Here is a 17750-nt window from a genome sequence, read left to right as displayed (position 1 = left end):
CAGAAAGATAATATATTTCTGCAGAAAACCTTCTTTCACGCTCTCATTTTCTATGAAGCTGCACGAGTTGAGGCAGAATTCTGATCTGGATTATCAATATTAAATCATCATCTACAAGCAAAAGGAAAAATCTTTAAAAACCAGCTGGAAACCGACGACCCAGATTTTATCTGAGCGGGACAAGATGTTCGCAATCCTTCGTTTCAAGTTAAACGGTGAATATTAGTTTCAGCTTTTGCTGTGATGTGTGAATGAGTGGTATTCTTCCGTTATGGAAGCTTGTCAAAATGCATGACGCAGGGAGTGTCAGAATCTCACCTTTTCAGGCTTCTTGTACACAGCTGGCCACTGAGAGCTGTCGTCAAAGTAGAGCAATATGTTCTGACAGCATCGGGACTGTCGAGCAGAGAGAAAGTGACAGGAAAAGACACTGCATTGGGATGTGCATTGATCAGAGAGGAGTCAGTCAGACAAGCTGAGCTTTATGGAACAGAATTGGTTCCACATTCTGCAGACTGAAACATGTAAAACAAGGCATGGGTTAAAGAGAAGAAGATGGCGAGATCTGGAAGAGGGGAATAAAAGGGGGGGGGGGGGTATGCAAAGCATAGGAAACAGGGAAAATGAAAACGATGTTAAAGGGACATGTGATTTTTATCTAAAGCGGTCTTACACCCACTGTGCAAAGACCTAGTTTGGACGTCCTACAGACGTGGGCTGGACAGACAGACTCAATATAGACATGATCAGCAAGTCCATGAAAGTCCATAAAAACTATTTAGCCTCCCTGAATCAATAAAACTGTTGGTACAATTAGGCTTGATGTAGTTTGAATAGCTAAAATGTGAACACTGTCTTTTCAGCTTCAGCGTATATCTTGCTAAAAGCTGCATTTAAATTTTTATTAGTTTCACTGTCTGCTAGAGTCTAATGAACATTGTGCCATTTGGATTTTAACTGTGTAAAACTAACAATTGGTAAAACATTTCATTGAGGTTTTTCCTCACATTTACATATCTTAATAATTTTGCTAAAGTTTATTAATGAATTTCACAGACACATACCACGTAAATGATCCTACCTTTGGGTAGCGAAATCGGAAATCCAGCCGCCCAAACTCGGTGAGAAAACAGAAGCGTGTGAGGAAAACCCAGTCCTGGAGAGAAGGGGAAAAATATGAAGATATTAGTCAATTATGTTTATGTTTATTTATTTAGCAGACACTTTTATCCAAAGCAACTTACAATTTATAACCTATAGGGCATGTTGTGATCTGTGGGGGAAACCGGAGTACCCGGAGGAAACCCACGCATGCATGGGGAGAACACGCAACTCCACACAGACAGGCCGCAGCCGAGTTTCGAACCTGCAACCTGCTGCGAGGCAACAGTGCTAACAACTGTGCCACCATGCAGCAATTAGCAAATGGCTAAAGGATGTTTTCTGAAAGGAATATTCACAGTTTAAAGCATGCATGTCTAAAGTGTGGCCCGGGGGTCATCTGCGGCCCTCTGAATTAATTAGTCTGGCCCCCAACTGGACTTCTGTAAAGACGACTTTTGTGCATTTTGTTGATGTTGAAATGCTTCCCAACATTTTTATACTCAGATTTGTTCTTATATTCCTATTTGGGCATATTTTAGCGTGGCAAGGTAGAGAATCAAGGGCCCAGGCGGGATTCAATCCCCAGACTCCCGGGTGAGAGTCGCATCCTAACCAGTCAGCCAAAGGGACATCCCCTTGGCCAAGCAGCCAGGGCGCATGATCAATCAGGATACAGAGACAGGATGCTCACACAGTCACATCAGGAAACTTTAGTAAAAAGACAAAGCACAAAAACCTTGTCTGAGGGCCGCATGGACTATTAAATTGATGTTTTTGGCCCCTCAGCTGGTAAAACATGAACACCCCTGGTTTGGAGCCGTCTTTAGCAACAGGAGCATTGCAGGTTTACATTTATGATGCCAACATGTGATTAAAAAGGTTAATAAAGGCAATTACAGATTGAATTTGTAGCTAAATTTAATGCAAAGATAAATTAAGTAATGAATTAGATTACGTGTTATTTAATGAGCCATAAGGCGTGGGATTCCATAGGAAATATGAAAACCACCTTACGGATCGGTGAGTTATATAAACCAGAAGATTGGATCTTTTTATTGCAGGGATTAGATAACCACTTCATATTCACTCAGAGACAACAGAAGAGAGAGTCAAGTTTAAAAGTTAAGAATTTTATTACTAACAAATTAAACTAGACTGACTTCAAAACTAAATGTATGGTGTAACTAAAATGGATGAGACGGTGAATGGATGACGTGTGATGTCAAGCAGAACGAGCAAATCCGAAGAAGCGTTTAGTTCTGATGGGAATTGAAGGTGTTGTCTTCACATTAAGCTCTGTACTATGTGTAGGAATTACATGAATTAACCTTTAAGTGAAGAAATGGGTGCACTACCACTACGTGTACTGCAAAAAGGTGGTGCAGAAAGCATCAAATGAATCAAACCCTAACTGATATGGGAGAAATCACCTGCACTAATTAAGTTATTTTATAAGAATGAAGGGCAAAATCGGCTCGTAGCCCTTTAAGAGAAATTAACTAAGTTAATTCTTAATGTTCTCAAAACTTAATTACCCTAACAAACGTACTATAAAAAGATAGTTATGTGAGTGTCAAACGTTAAAAATGTAAATCAGTGAAGTTAGTAATCAACCTACATGTGAATGTACCCATAAGGAATTACGCAGATGTTATGGTTTATTGGTCGAATGAAAAATTACCAAACACCATCAAAACCACGCCTCCGTCAGATCTGTAAGATTCTGATTGGATCAGTGAAAGTAATGTGTCATGTCTTTTTAACACCACGTGAAATGAGTCATGTTGGAACACAAAGTCATAGTACCTTTATATTCTATAGGATTATAGTAAGGTAATTAATATTTTTGATTTCACAGATCGGTCACATCTTATTTATTGACTAACACTTTGATGGATTAGCTTTATTAAAATAGAGTTCATTGATTAATTAAAAGAAAAGAGTCCATTCTTCTTTCTTTTGTTGAGCTGAAAATAAGCAGGTTAGAAGGAATGCATGAGACCTTGATACTATATCTCATGCAGACTAGTCTTGAGCAAAGAAGGGAAAAAACTGTCATTCTGTTCCGTTACAATTAGAATAATCACATGAACGAGTGCTGATTGTTATTTCTGGCATGGCAGTGATCTACGGGAGCCTGCTGGCAAAGAGAACTCACGTTTTGTGGTTTGTGAATAAAGTTGAGTCAAACAGTTCGAAGAGAAACAAATGATCATCTTACTGAAATAAGTTATTCATAAATCCTGGCTGGCCATCAGATTAGCACATGAATACAACCTGCTGCCTTACTTTTACAAATGTTTTTTTTCTCTCTGAAAAAAAAATTAACCAAATAATTTCTGTTATCTGGTAACAGATAAAATTAGATATTTTCTTACATTTAAACTAAGGCAATATTATTAGGAATTTAAAAAACGGGTAGATTTAATTATGTTAAAAAAAACTTCCTGAATGAAAACTACTGGAAATTTAACAGGCTGGATACAAAAAAATGTGGGGATGTGTAGAAATAAAAGAGAGAAGAGCAGCGTCAGAGAAGAAAGACAATAAAAGCTGAAGAAGACATTCTGCGGGCAATAAAAAAAAGAGAGAGAGTCGAAATGGGACTTATAACAGCGGGGAGCTTTGGAGGATGTTAAAAAGTAATAATTTAGTGGAAAACAAAAATAAAAGTTAAAGTAAGAAGGTAGTGGCAGGGGTTAAACTGGTACAAAAAAAACCCCCAAAGGCTATTAAAGTCTGCTGAGAATAATCAACGCCATGTCCATTCCTAATATAATTTAAATATAATAATATATTCATCAGCTATAGGCAGCATGAGACCAGATATTAGTGCTGATGTGGCGCTTCGCTGAGATTACATAAGGCTCTGCAGCTGAGGTGGTATGACAAATCAGCCCCTGGTGGTCTCAATATGTGTTCGAGCTGCATGTGGGCAGAAACATTCTGCAGACACGCATCATCGTCCTCAATGCAGCACTAAAACGATGTACTGTCCAAACACACGTCTATCAGGTTGACTGCGCTGTAAAAAAAATCATAAAAAAACATGAAACATAAAAATGAATACTAATTTAATATAACAGATTTGTCAAATTAGAACAGGAAATTACAGTAATTCAATTGTCAAAGAGATCACTTTTATTGTTTTCATTTTAATGCAAGCTACTAATTTGTTTCCAACACTTGTCGGGCACGAGCAATTATTAAAACCTAAATTGGAGCCAATTAAAATGGCCATGAACTTGTTATTTCAACAAATTTGCAGTGGTCTGTAGTATGAATGAATGCCTTACGAGTCACTTTCTGTGGGCTAAAAAGATCTGGCGCTCCTGTTTCAGGAAGTAGGAGTTAGTTGGAGGAATAGGGGGGGGGGGGGGGACCGATATATCGGTCGGGCCCTGATTTTAATAGAACTTTCACTCGTTTTCACTTCAGTGTCTCTTTGAATTCAATTTTTAAGTCACTTATTTCTGATCTTTGAATCCTTCAAAAATAAATTACATAAAAAAAAATATTATACATTAACTAGTATTTCAGCACCAACAAGGTAATTCATAAAAGGTTATTATTTGATAATCTGCCATACATAAGAAGATGAAGTGAGTGATGGCTTCAGGCTTGACTTTCAAATTTTGTTCAACTGTTGTAGAAAGTTATTTTTAGACCTGACATTTCTTCTTCTATCCACTTCTAAAAGCACAAACTGCACAATATGTTGACATGATCAGGAACACGAACTGGACAGAAAGACTGGTGGGAAAGCAGCAAAGAAAAACTTCTAAATACTTTCTGAAAGCATGAAGGATTCATCAAGCTACTGCCTTCAAACTGGTTTTAGTGGTTCTTGAGCCATAACCTTGACCAAATTCACACTACAGCACTCTGTAGCCCTCATCAGTTTTGTGGTTCGGGTAGGAACACCACCTCCTTTACAGCTGTTAGCTGTTTACTGTGCCTGTAGCTAATATAAAGGCTAGCAGTTAACTTTTTCAGTCCGCACAAAGACAATTTTAGCTTTTTTGTTGGCATCATGGTGGTGCTTGGAACTAAAAGTGAGAGTAATCTTTTTAGGGGTGAAACTAAGGGCTTCAGCCAGAGTGAACATTGGTGCGGCTTACGCTCGATGGAGAGAGCTAAAGGAGGCTACAAAATCACGGACTGATGGTGACCTGGCTTTGTTGCTACTGGACTTGCAAGTAATATCTTTTGTTCAGTAGTGTGAATCTTTCCTTGTGTGAGCAGAGTTTCAACTAAAATGCTGTTTAGGAATGACCAGATTCACAGGACCTTTAGAGACATAAGATGTTTTGCAGAAAATAATCCATAAAACTAAAATATAAAGAAATTAAATATGTTTCAGCTCGCTAAATAGATTACTGCCAAACCCGCCAAGAGTCGAGCCGGTGTCAGCAGAGGGCAAAACAAAACTCAAGTCGGACCATTATGCCACTGGACTAATAGAGCTCATACTATAATCAGCCTAAAATGCTGTTTTAGGCGCGTTTTGTTGGAGTGGCTGTGGGCAGAGATTTGCTGAAATAAACTTCATTTCGGGATATATTCAGGCTTTTTCATGTAGCAAATTATATTCACCTTGCCTAATTGGAACACAGAACATAGTATTAACAATGGTAAACTTGTAACAGCCGTAATTCATTTGGGTCAGGTTAGTTTGCGATAAAGTTAAAAAACAAAAACAGAAGTCAGTGGGCGGGGCTGAGTTTGCGTGAATAGGCGGGGCTGACTGTGGTGCAGCTCCGCCTTTGTGGTTCTGAAGCGAGCACTACTTGTTTATTTTTTAAAGCCGATACTGATTTTTTTAAAATTTAGTTGCCGATCATCGGCTTTTTAAAATAATTTCAGTCGATGGCCTGTATAGAAAATGTTGAATATTTCGGCCAATCTATTGGTCGGCCTCTAAACTGAACTAAATTGGAAAGTTTGTTTTTTGTGAAGTCCTGAGTTGACTCGTCGTAATTTGATGCTTTTCAAATAAACTGAACTGAATTGTAAGATCTCATTCAATTATCCACCAAAATAAATAATCGGACATATGATTGAGAACAATTATAATAGAAGATTAGGTATGTTAGAGTCCAGTATGTGATCCCATTAGTCATGCACTGGGTTTATGCTGAACCTATAAAGATTCTTGTGATGTTTTGGGGGTGACATTGGAATTAGAAAGGAAACTAATTCACAGATGATGAATCTTGTGCTCGCTCAGGCAGCCAACAACAAACCCTTGTGCTTAGCTCACAGACAAGACGTTAGAAGAGAAGCTCTAGTAAGTAAACAACCACTGCACTGTAAGATGGATGCTCACTTTGAATTTGTTCACCAGTGAAGGGCAGCATTCATCTCCTTTTGATGCCTAAAGGTGTTAGAAAACAGGAACGACTCGTTCCTTTCCTCATATGGAAAAAAATGAGGCAATGCTCACATCTTAGACAGCTCCAAACACAAAAATGCAAAAAGACAGTTTGTTCTGTTCTCCTGATTAAGATTTAATAAGTTATTGATTAGTTTAAAACTTTGTAGAATCTGATGAATGTTTAGGTTAGCGATGGGTAGTTTTCACAGGGCAAATAGTGAGGTGCAATCATTTTTATATTACTTAAAATAGAATATTAAAATTGTATTTTATATGGGAAAATGGCACAACAACGTGGTATGTTAATGTGCATTTGACCTCTAAAATCAACTAAAGTTATACACGAGGTATACCAGGGTATGTAAAAAATAGCACCAATGGAATACTGTCCTTGAAAATATTGCAAATTTCATCTTGTGTGCACATTTCAGTAACCGTTGTGCATGAAAGTGTAATTGCTGAGAACTCTTCTTCTGCTGCCATTCCTGCAGCTGTTTAGTTTCCTCTGCAGCGACCCCTACTGTAAAATAAAAGTACAGCAGGAAGAGTGCATCTCAATGCAAAGAGCAGCCATGTTGACTCAAGCCCGAGTCATGCTTCTGCATCTGCGCGGAGACACACAACGCCATTATCCATCCTTGCAGGCCCTGCTGGAGAGCCCCGCAAGGACGGACGGAGTCGAGCTCTTTTTTCTAAACATCCGTCCGTCGAGACGAAGAACGCAAGCTTGTGATTGGTCAGGGCACTGCTGTCGTCTACACCGCCTCCATTGCGCCCTCAAAAAAATAAAGAGAGCTGAGAATAACTAGCGGCAGACACGGAGAAGCTTGAAGAATATCTCGCGAAAAAAACTAAAAATATGAACGTTTAATTCCCCGTGACTGTAGGAGTGAAAAGATGCGCAGCAAGCGTTTTATTTGTGGACGGAAATGACAGGAAACGTGGGTTTAGAGGTGGCGAGCGCATGAAGAGGCGGAGGAGGATGAGAGACAAATTTGTCTGTGTTAAAAAGTCTCTTATATACAAAAAACACAATATAAACACACTATCTTGGACCGGATACATGACAGGATACCACAGAACAGCGCTACGCCCTCTGCTGTTCTGGCGTGGAATTGCTTTGCAACACTCCCCAGGCGACGGAGAAGTATGAGGACAAAATGTCTCCGTCCGTGCGTGTCTCTCCCTGTTGGAGCTGAAGCACGACTCAAGCTTTAAAGGTGTCTTCAGTTCCAGAACTCTTACAAATTAGGTTAACACATGTTGTTGCTTTTATAACCCTCACCTTAGACAGAGGGTGACCATCAGGAGCTAAAGAAGAGCAAACAAACTGTTAACTAGGGAGTTTGTAACTGTTGAGTTGGGAGTCAGCAGGATAAAAAATTCAACAGGCAGAACTGCAGCAAACTGGATATTATAAGGTGTTTCGTTGCGATGGCATCATTAAACACCTGTAAGCACCTTTTGATTGGATTTTCAGCTCACAGTTTGCAGCTGAATCTTGTAAAACTAACATTTGGGCGAAGCGTTGAGTTGATGATGTTAATGCAAGATTACGATGACAAAATAATATTTCACTTTGCATCTTTATTCTAAAAGAGTAAAGTTAAAATGTTCTAAAATTCTAATGCACTATATGCAATAATAATAACGTATGACAAGCCTTTACCCTGGTGTAGTCTGAGGAAGGCATAAGGGTAATATAAAACGAATACCGCCCAACCACCTGCACTCCTGAAACACAAAAATCCAACACGCAGTCACACTCGAGACTGTGCCACCTTTTCTCCTCTTCAAGAACCAGACCTCTTGTATTAAAACAGCTCTTAATGTTCGGCGCTGTGAACATTTGATCTCTGACCAACCAACAGAACTCCCCATGCACCATTATACCGTAATTACCTCTGCCCAGCGTTTTCCTTACATAAACAAGGACAGTAATTTCTGTGCTGAGAAATAAAGTGCAACCAGAGCATCGTAGCCGGGCCCGCTGCCTCCATATATCACAGTAAACAAAACCGCAGCCATATTTCAGCTGCTGCCAGCCAGCTTCAGCCGCTGGAGCCTCCAGGTTATAATTCACAGGAAAAAACCTGGGACCTGTGCCCACCTCCGAGCACGGTTGAGGGGTGATGCTTCGGGCTGTAACCATGACAACCAGGTCAGGAGTGTGAAGAACTGACCCAGAGATGAATGCCTGGAGTGAGCACAAAGGGGTTGTCAAGGTTGAGGTGGTGGGAATGGGGGGGTGAGGTCATTTAACTCACCACAGGCTAGGACGATGAAAGACTTCATTGTCAAAGAAACAAAACAGCAAATTAGCTGCAAACATCTGTCTTTTGCATAAGAGCGTGTCCTGGATGATCTAAAAAATATGTGTCCGGTCCACTCAAACACCCCCCCCCCCCCCCCCCCCAAATGAACCACAGCCAACAGCCCCCCTGCCACCCGGCGTTTGTGCCATGGCAACTACGGGATGCTGTCACTTATGGCTGCCATAGAAACATCAAAGGGGAGTACTGGTTTCCATCATAGCTTATTTTTTTGTCCTTGACTATCTACCCAGCCCAGCGGGAGTGCATAGCTCCAAACAATCATGTCGAATGCAGATAATCAGTTTGAATTATTTCCAGCATATAACAAATCCCCCCACCCCCACCCCCCCACCCACCCACCCACACACACACACACACAGCAGGGAACTGCCATAAACACACCAATATCAAAACTGAAACTGTCAGACAAAAAAACTGGTATTACTTTACAATAAGGCTCCCCTTATAATGGCTAATAAATGGTTTATAGACAAGTCCTTAATAGCCATTGCACTTCATAATAATCATTAATAAATCTATCATGCATGAAACACTGGCAAGAAAGAGAACAGACCTGAGCAGTAAAACTATTTATTAGGCTTAATGACCATTTATAAAAGTGGTACTATGTGGTTTTAGTTAAAGAGCAAGTCCCGCCCCTACCAGAGTCTTACTCCTCCCACATTTCGGCCCGCAAGAGCAGCACTGCAGCAGCGACTGAAAAACGGTCCTTAATTAGCATTTTTATATTCTTAAAAATGTGTTTGCAAATGTTTATTGGGCTCACAAGGTGTGTGTCTGAAACAGACCTGGCTCACTATTTGGCAAGGAACCGGTCAGTTTTCTCTCTCTTTATCGCTTAAATGCACAATAAACATTTATTAATGTCTTATAAAGTGTTACAGATTAATAACATATCTACATATTTTATTTTAATATCGGTTTATAATGGGAGATGTATTGTAATGGTACCAAGCAATCAAATTACCAACAACCAGTCTTAATTGAATATTTGGTCAAATCTAATTTGAAATCAAATAATTGAAGGCATTGAAAAGATAAAAACATTTGACTCTGTTTTTCAAAGACTGAATGCTCCAAAGTATGTGAAGACAAGGACTTTATTCCCAAGCTGCAGGCATTAATATGCTGCCAGAATGGCCACAACTCTTCTAAAAAGGCTTTGAACTACTCTTTGGAACCTGGCTGCAGGGATCTGATCCCTTTTCCACTGCAGGAGCTTTGCAGGGGTCAGACACTGATGTCAGGCGATAAAGCCTCGCTTGCAATCCGACATTCCACTTCCTCCCAGAAGGTGTTTGATGGGGTTGAGGTCAGGTTCTTTGTAGACCAGTTAAATTTTTCTACAACAAATTCAAAGAACGGTTTCTGTTTGGACTTGGCTTTGTGTACAGGGTACTGACATGTTGAAATGGAAAACGGCATTCCCCCAACTGCTGCTGCCTCAGGTTCAAAACGTACATTAACAAAAATCATCAAGCGTGTTCTGCAATAAGTTCCCTGGATGAGGTTAGAGCCAAAATCATGAATATGAAACTCCTCTTCAGATGTGTGGATTTGCATGTTTTAAGGCTTCAAACTGCTGGTTCTAGAAAACTTAGAGGATGATGGCACTGAGCTGGAGGACATCTTGTGCATATTTATTTAACAAAAACACATTAAGAAATTATTTGCAAGACATTAATCCATATTTGCAGCCCTGATCAAAGTAAAAATGCAGCATCGGTGGAGTCAAATTCTGTTCTGAAATAAACACATTTTCTCATACTAAAGACAGTGAGTCAAATTGTTTATTGTGATTAAAATGTTCACATTTTCCTGTCAAATGGAAGTGAGTATAAAAGTTCTACGTTAGTGAACATTTGCCGAGGTCCAGATATTACAAATGTCCTTTAATTGACTATATGAATGAAAGGTGTACTAGAAAGAGTTTTTACAATGGAAAATGGTTCTTTGAGCCTTTATTTAGTACACGAAACTTTGTTGGGGCTGAAAATGGCCCAGGAGCCTGAAGAAATGGCCAAACACAACCCTATAAAGCCCTAAAATGGAAAGACTGGTTTGCTCCGCCCACTTGGCCAGGACATGAATATTAAGTAATCTGCCTGCCGACTGACCAGTTTAGCTTGATAGCTCCATGACGCTCCTGAGACTAGTAACTTTGTAGTGTGTGTTTTGTCATCAGTAGTAGTGACCAACAATGAAGCGGGTTGGGACATGCATGATGTAACGTGTTGTTTCTTAGCTTAGGACGTGGGTAAACCAGCTTTTCCGTTTCTCCGTGGCCATTACGACATTACTGATTTACATAGGAAACCAGGTGGGCAGGCGCCCCCAGAAAATAATAAGTATGGCCAGATGGGGACAAAGAAAATTTTGGGGTGGCACACCAAACTGGTCCTTGTGGGAGAGTTTAACCTGTGGCGATGAATTGCTCCTTAATCCATTTTATTAAAAAAAACAATACATGTCCAAAACACTTAACTCAAATTTGAGAAACAAACATTTCAGAAAAATGAATTTCAGTTATTTGAAAAGTAATTTCTAAATTTATTTTAAAGTTTAAGTTTTTTTTTTTGGGGGGGGGGGGAGGGGGGGTTACATTTATGTCTTGAATAAAATAAATAAGATGAATTTATCGTCTTCGTCTTCCTCCGCTTATCCGGGTCCGGGTCGCGGGGGCAGCATCCCAACTAGGGAGCTCCAGGCCGTCCTCTCCCCGGCCTTGTCCACCAGCTCCTCCGGCAGGACCCCAAGGCGTTCCCGGACCAGATTGGAGATGTAACCTCTCCAACGTGTCCTGGGTCGACCCGGGGGCCTCCTGCCGGCAGGACATGCCCGAAACACCTCCCCGGGGAGGCGTCCAGGAGGCATCCTGACCAGATGCCCAAACCACCTCAACTGGCTCCTTTCGATCCGGAGGAGCAGCGGTTCTACTCCGAGTCCCTCCCGAATGTCCGAGCTCCTCACCCTATCTCTAAGGCTGAGCCCGGCCACCCTACGGAGGAAACTCATTTCGGCCGCTTGTATCCGCAATCTCGTTCTTTCGGTCATTACCCAAAGCTCATGACCATAGGTGAGGATTGGGACGTAGATCGACCGGTAAATCGAGAGCCTAGCTTTCTGGCTCAGCTCCCTCTTCCCCACGACAGATCGGCTCAGCGTCCGCATCACTGCAGACGCCGAACCAATCCGCCTGTCGATCTCCCGATCCCTCCTACCCTCACTCGTGAACAAGACCCCGAGATACTTAAACTCCTCCACTTGAGGTAGGACCTCTCCCCCGACCCGGAGGTGGCAAGCCACCCTTTTCCGGTCGAGAACCATGGTCTCAGATTTGGAGGTGCTGATCCTCATCCCAGCCGCTTCACATTCGGCCACGAACCTACCCAGCAAGAGCTGAAGGTCAGAGCTGGATGAAGCTAGGAGGACCACATCATCCGCAAAAAGCAGAGACGAGATTCTCCTGCCACCAAACTCGACACACTCCACACCACGGCTGCGTCTAGAAATTCTGTCCATAAAAGTGATGAACAGAACCGGTGACAAAGGGCAGCCCTGGCGGAGTCCAACCCTCACTGGGAACAGGTCCGACTTACTACCGGCTATGCGGACCAAACTCACGCTCCTCTGGTAAAGGGACTGAATGGCCCTTAACAGAAAGCCACCCACCCCATACTCCTGGAGCGTCCCCCACAGGGTGCCCCTGGGGACACGATCATAAGCCTTCTCCAAATCCACAAAGCACATGTGGATTGGTTGGGCAAACTCCCATGCCCCCTCCATCACCCTTGCAAGGGTATAGAGCTGGTCCACAGTTCCACGGCCAGGACGAAAACCACATTGCTCCTCCTCTATCTGAGATTCAACTATCGATCGGACCCTCCTCTCCAGTACCTTGGAGTAGACCTTTCCAGGGAGGCTGAGGAGTGTGATCCCCCTATAGTTGGAACACACCCTCAGGTCACCCTTCTTAAAGATGGGGACCACCACCCCGGTCTGCCACTCCCTAGGAACTGCCCCCGATGACCACGCAATGTTGTAGAGACGTGTCAACCATGACAGCCCTACAACATCCATAGCCTTGAGATACCCAGGACGAACCTCATCCGCCCCCGGGGCTCCGCCGCTGTGTAGTTGTTTGACTACCTCAGCAACTTCTGCCCCCGAGATCGGACAGTCCATCCCCAGGCCTCCCAGCTCTGGTTCCTCCCCGGAATGCGCATTGGTGGGATTGAGGAGCTCCTCAAAGTATTCCTTCCACCGTCCGACTATAGCCTCAGTTGACGTCAGCAGCTCCCCATCCCCACTGTAAACAGTGTGAGCGAGTTGCTGCCTTCCTCTCCTGAGGCGCCGGACAGTTTGCCAGAACCTCTTTGGAGCCGATCGATAGTCTTTCTCCATGGCCTCACCAAACTCCTCCCACGCCCGAGATTTTGCCTCGGCAACTGCCACTGCTGCACCCCGCTTGGCTATCCGGTACCTGTCTGCTGCCTCCGGAGACCCACAGACCAGCCACGCCCTGTAGGCCTCCTTCTTCAGCCTGACGGCTCCCCGAACCTCTGGTGTCCACCAGCGGGTACGGGGGTTGCCACCACCACTGGCACCGGCCACCTTACGACCACAGCTAGCAACAGCCGCCTCGACAATCGCAGAGTGGAACAAGGCCCACTCGGACTCAATGTCCCCCACTGCTCTCGGGACGTGGTCAAAGCTCTGCCGGAGGTGGGAGTTGAAGACCGTCTTGACAGGTTCTTCTGCCAGGCGTTCCCAGCAGACCCTCACTATGCGTTTGGGTCTGCCAGGTCTACGCGGCATGTTCCCTTGCCATCTGATCCAACTCACCACCAGGTGGTGATCAGTTGACAGCTCCGCCCCTCTCTTCACTCGGGTGTCCAAAACATACGGCCGCAGGTCAGATGATACGACTACAAAATCTATCATCGACCTGTGACCTAGGCTGCCCTGGTACCAAGTGTACCGGTGGGCATCCTTATGTTCGAACATGGTGTTCGTTATGGCCAAACTGCGGCTTGCACAGAAGTCCAATAACAAAACACCGCTCGAGTTCTGATTAGGTGGGCCGTTCCTCCCAATCACACCCCTCCAGGTCAAGCTGTCATTGCCCACGTGAGCATTGAAGTCCCCCAGCAGGACAATGGAGTCCCCTGATGGAGCACTATCTAGCACTCGTCCCAGGGACTCCAAAAAGGGTGGGTACTCTGAACTGATATTTGGCCCATAAGCACAAACAACAGTCAGGACCCGTTCCCCGACCCGAAGGCGCAAGGAAGCTACCCTCTTGTCCCCCGGGGTAAACCCCAACACACAGGCAGAGAGTCTCGGGGTTAACAAAAAGCCAACCCCAGCCCTCCGCCTCTCACCCGGAGCAACTCCAGCAAAGTAGAGTAGAGATGAATTTATGGTTTGAGTTAATATTAATATGATTTTTAACTGGTATTTCATGGGAGAACGCCCAATGGTTTGTTAATTTATACAGTGGAAATGTTAGCTATTTCTTTTTTACAGTGGATAGAGCAAAGCAGAATTGGGAATTGTATTATTTGTTCAGATTCAATGTCGACATTAACGTCAATCAGTACGATGTCATCAGCTACAAGAAGGGATATTTTATATGAAATATATAAATGTTTGTTCAGATTACATAAGATTGATTATGTTGTTAGGTTTATGTGGGTTCCAGCTCATAGGGGGGTAGAGGGCAACGAAATGGCGTTTTTTAATGCTAAACAAGCTATTCGAATGAATGATGTGGCGGACATCCCGTATAGCATGGCAGAAATTAAAGGACATGTTAAGAAGATTCTTATGGACAAATGGCAAGAGCATTGGATGAGAGAGGCGACGGAAAGAGATCTGTATAAAATTAGGGACAGGGTGGGTAAAATGGAAGCCATTCCAATGTGTAATAGGAATCAAGTGATAATTTCGAGACTGAGATTGGGGCATACGGGTTTAAACGGTACTCTCTTTGTGATGGGTAAACATAGTACAGGAATGTGTGGTTGTGGAAAGGATAGAGAAATGGTTGAACATGTATTATGTCACTGTCATTGTGACAAGTATATACAGAACTGGAAAATATTATCTAGATGATTAAAGTTGAAAGATACTGAAAAGTTGAATTTATTAATTGGAGGATTGGGTGTTTATAAATTACTGATTGAATTTTTACGGTCTAGTAAATTGATAACTAGAATATAATTAGACCAGTTTCTCCCAATTGCGACTCCCACTCCCACACAGAAGGTGGCGGAAATGCACCTAGGAGTTGGTTGCCACCCGCCAATAAACCAGAAGAAGAAGAAGAAGATTCCTTGGGGGGGGGGGGGGGGGGGGCAGCAATTCAGCCACCCCTTTGGGCGCCACTGCAGGTGGGAAACTGCACCGTTTGTTTTTGGTATGCTACATTAGACACCGCAAACTGCATACATTCAACAAGGTAAATGTGGTTTAAAGCTCTAGGACCTCTTTAAAATTTTAAATTGAATGAATGAAAATCTTTGCTTTTATCTGGTTATGGGACTTTAATAATAGTTGCATTCGCCTGTATGAAAACCACTTTGAAGCCTTTTCCCCAAATTTCTTTTTGCAAATCTGAAATTTTGACTTCCACAATCTAACAACCCTGAATATACAAATTATTCCAACAACTAAAGGTTTTAAAAAATAACAGATCAACAAACCTGGTTGCAGTTTGGATTAATTACCAGAGCATTTATTTTTTATGGTTCCCATCATATCCTCCTGGAATGTAACAATGGGTGTTTCTCAATGTCAAGGAACCTCGCCTCGATGTCTTGGCCCCGCCTCGGTTGCCTAGGAGATACGTCATCAGGAACCGCCATGACGTGTTCCAATGTTCGTGTTCTACCGAGGTGTGTGTTCTCCGTTTGTTAGCCGTTTAGCTAGCTGAGCGAGGATACACGGGAGGTGTCTTGTAGCCTAGCCTTGGTCAAAAATTACCCAGAATGCACCGCGGTATTTTCAAAAGGGTGGCGGATCAGAAGCCGGCAGCTAATTTGGGGACAATTTTCAAGTTTAAAAGTAAGTCAGCTAATTAAAATGTTTTTTTGGATCTAAAGAAGTTTTCCATGGTTGGTTAGTTGCTTAGTAGTTGCAGCTTCGGTAGCTAGCGGGTAGTAACTCGTTGATATTTTTAATTTAATTAACATAAACACAATTTAAAAAGTAAACGGCTCATTAAATATTTTTATTGAAACTTAATACTTATAAAATATAACGTTATCTCCCGTGTCACGTGACGTTACGTGACCGCTAGGGATGGGTACCTTTGACATTTGAATCGATCCGGTACTAATTCCCGGTACCTACGAATCGATACCGGTACTTAATGGTACCAATTTTCGATACTTTTGAGTGTTTATTATTTTAATTCTCTTTTATAATTAAATATATATTTCTCTCAATATATAACAATATTTGATAAATATCACGATAAATAACATTCAACTCTTTGTATTTTAACATCGTCCTTGTAGTTTTATAAGCTGATAATTAAACTGAAGCAAATATCTTTATTGTGAACTAAATTTACTGTGTATCTTCATTCCTTTTGCCGTCTTTTTTCTTTTGATTTTTCCTACTGGGAAGTTAGAATTTCCGAGGAGAAAGCGAACACACCATTAGCTGATAACAACGGTGGCAATGGAAACTAACATATCAAGCTAATGTTATCTTTAATAGTTTATTTAGCTGCTGGAGCAGATTAAAACGATGATGCCTCACACTTAGATCGTTGTCGCTGGTTTCATCTTCACCCAATCACCCGTCACATTTAGTTAAGTGAAGCCAAACTTTAGAGCGCGTTCATGTTCTTCTAGTCATAAATTCGGAGTTCCGAGGAGAAAGCGAACGCACCATTAGCGAAATGGAAGCTAACATATCAAGGTAACGTTATCTTAAACATTTTATTTACCTACCGGAGCAGATTAAGATGAGGATGTTTTACTTAGATCGTTGTCTGTAGCTGGTTTCATCATCACCCAGTTACCCATCACATTTAGTGAAGTGGACCCGAGCGTTAGCGTGCGTTCTTTCCATCCATGCTGCTCTGTTTACGACTCGCTCGCAGGGACCGAAGACATAACGCTCTTGCGCATGCGCAGCTGTCTTGGCAAGTTCTCGTTATGAAGGATGGGTACCGAAACGAGGCACCGTTTGAAATGACGTGAATCGTTGCTCGGTCGGTACTATGGAATTTGGTCGTACCTTAAAAAGTACAGAATTCGGTACCCATCCCTAGTGACCGCTGTGGAAGCCGCGGTCATGTGATGCAAGTCTGTTCCATTTAATCGTTTTCTTTGACCAAGGAAGGACCGTGTCCTCGTAAGTAAAGCGTCTAGCCTCGCAAGACATCGCCTCGCAAGGCCAGGCGCCTCGACATTGAGAAACACCCAATATTTTAATAATTAATATTGAATGATATCACTTCATGTTAAATGCTGATAAATAAACCTACACTAAATGTTGACTGCTGAACCTCTACCATATTAGGTCTAGGTGCTCTAAAATACCTTGAAATAAACTGAACTTTAAACATTTGGTCTGACAGCTCCTGGTGCAGCCCTGCAGTCACTGAAAGCAGTTTAGTAAACAATTTTGACATTTTATGGCCCCTAAGTAAAAATGTCTGATGATCTCTCCTTTAAGCTGTTAATTGGCATTTTTCTGCTCTTTTCAGGGTTTATGTAGAGAAACACACTCGAGAAGTGGTATAGCGAATAAGGCAAATCAATAGGAGTAATCGTGCGTTGCAGTTGTGCAGAATTAAAGAAGCTTTTGCACGTTGGAAGCTTGAAACGAGTAGCTTGTTTGTTTTAAAAGCAGGTAGCTAAACTTGGGTTTGCTTGTGTGAAGTTTGATAGCTGTCAGAGCAGTTCGTCTAGAGC

At 42.4% G+C, this 17750-nt stretch overlaps 1 protein-coding gene across 3 annotated transcripts in view; it reads right to left on the bottom strand.

Moving 5' to 3' along the window:
- tmem145 (transmembrane protein 145) overlaps positions 1 to 17750 on the bottom strand; it is a 71283-nt gene that overhangs the window by 40865 nt on the left and 12668 nt on the right. For all 3 annotated transcript variants that reach the window (XM_015950536.3, XM_015950534.3, XM_015950535.3), the window contains exons 2-3: positions 1082 to 1156; positions 319 to 396 (exon numbers count right to left, since the gene is read on the bottom strand). In XM_015950536.3, the coding sequence (XP_015806022.3) occupies positions 319 to 396; positions 1082 to 1156 (153 nt within the window). The remainder of the gene's footprint in view (positions 1 to 318; positions 397 to 1081; positions 1157 to 17750) is intronic.

The sequence above is a fragment of the Nothobranchius furzeri genome, chromosome 5, assembly GCF_043380555.1.
Source record: "Nothobranchius furzeri strain GRZ-AD chromosome 5, NfurGRZ-RIMD1, whole genome shotgun sequence".
Classification (NCBI taxonomy): domain Eukaryota; kingdom Metazoa; phylum Chordata; class Actinopteri; order Cyprinodontiformes; family Nothobranchiidae; genus Nothobranchius; species Nothobranchius furzeri.
This window is presented reverse-complemented; position numbering and strand designations above follow the sequence as displayed.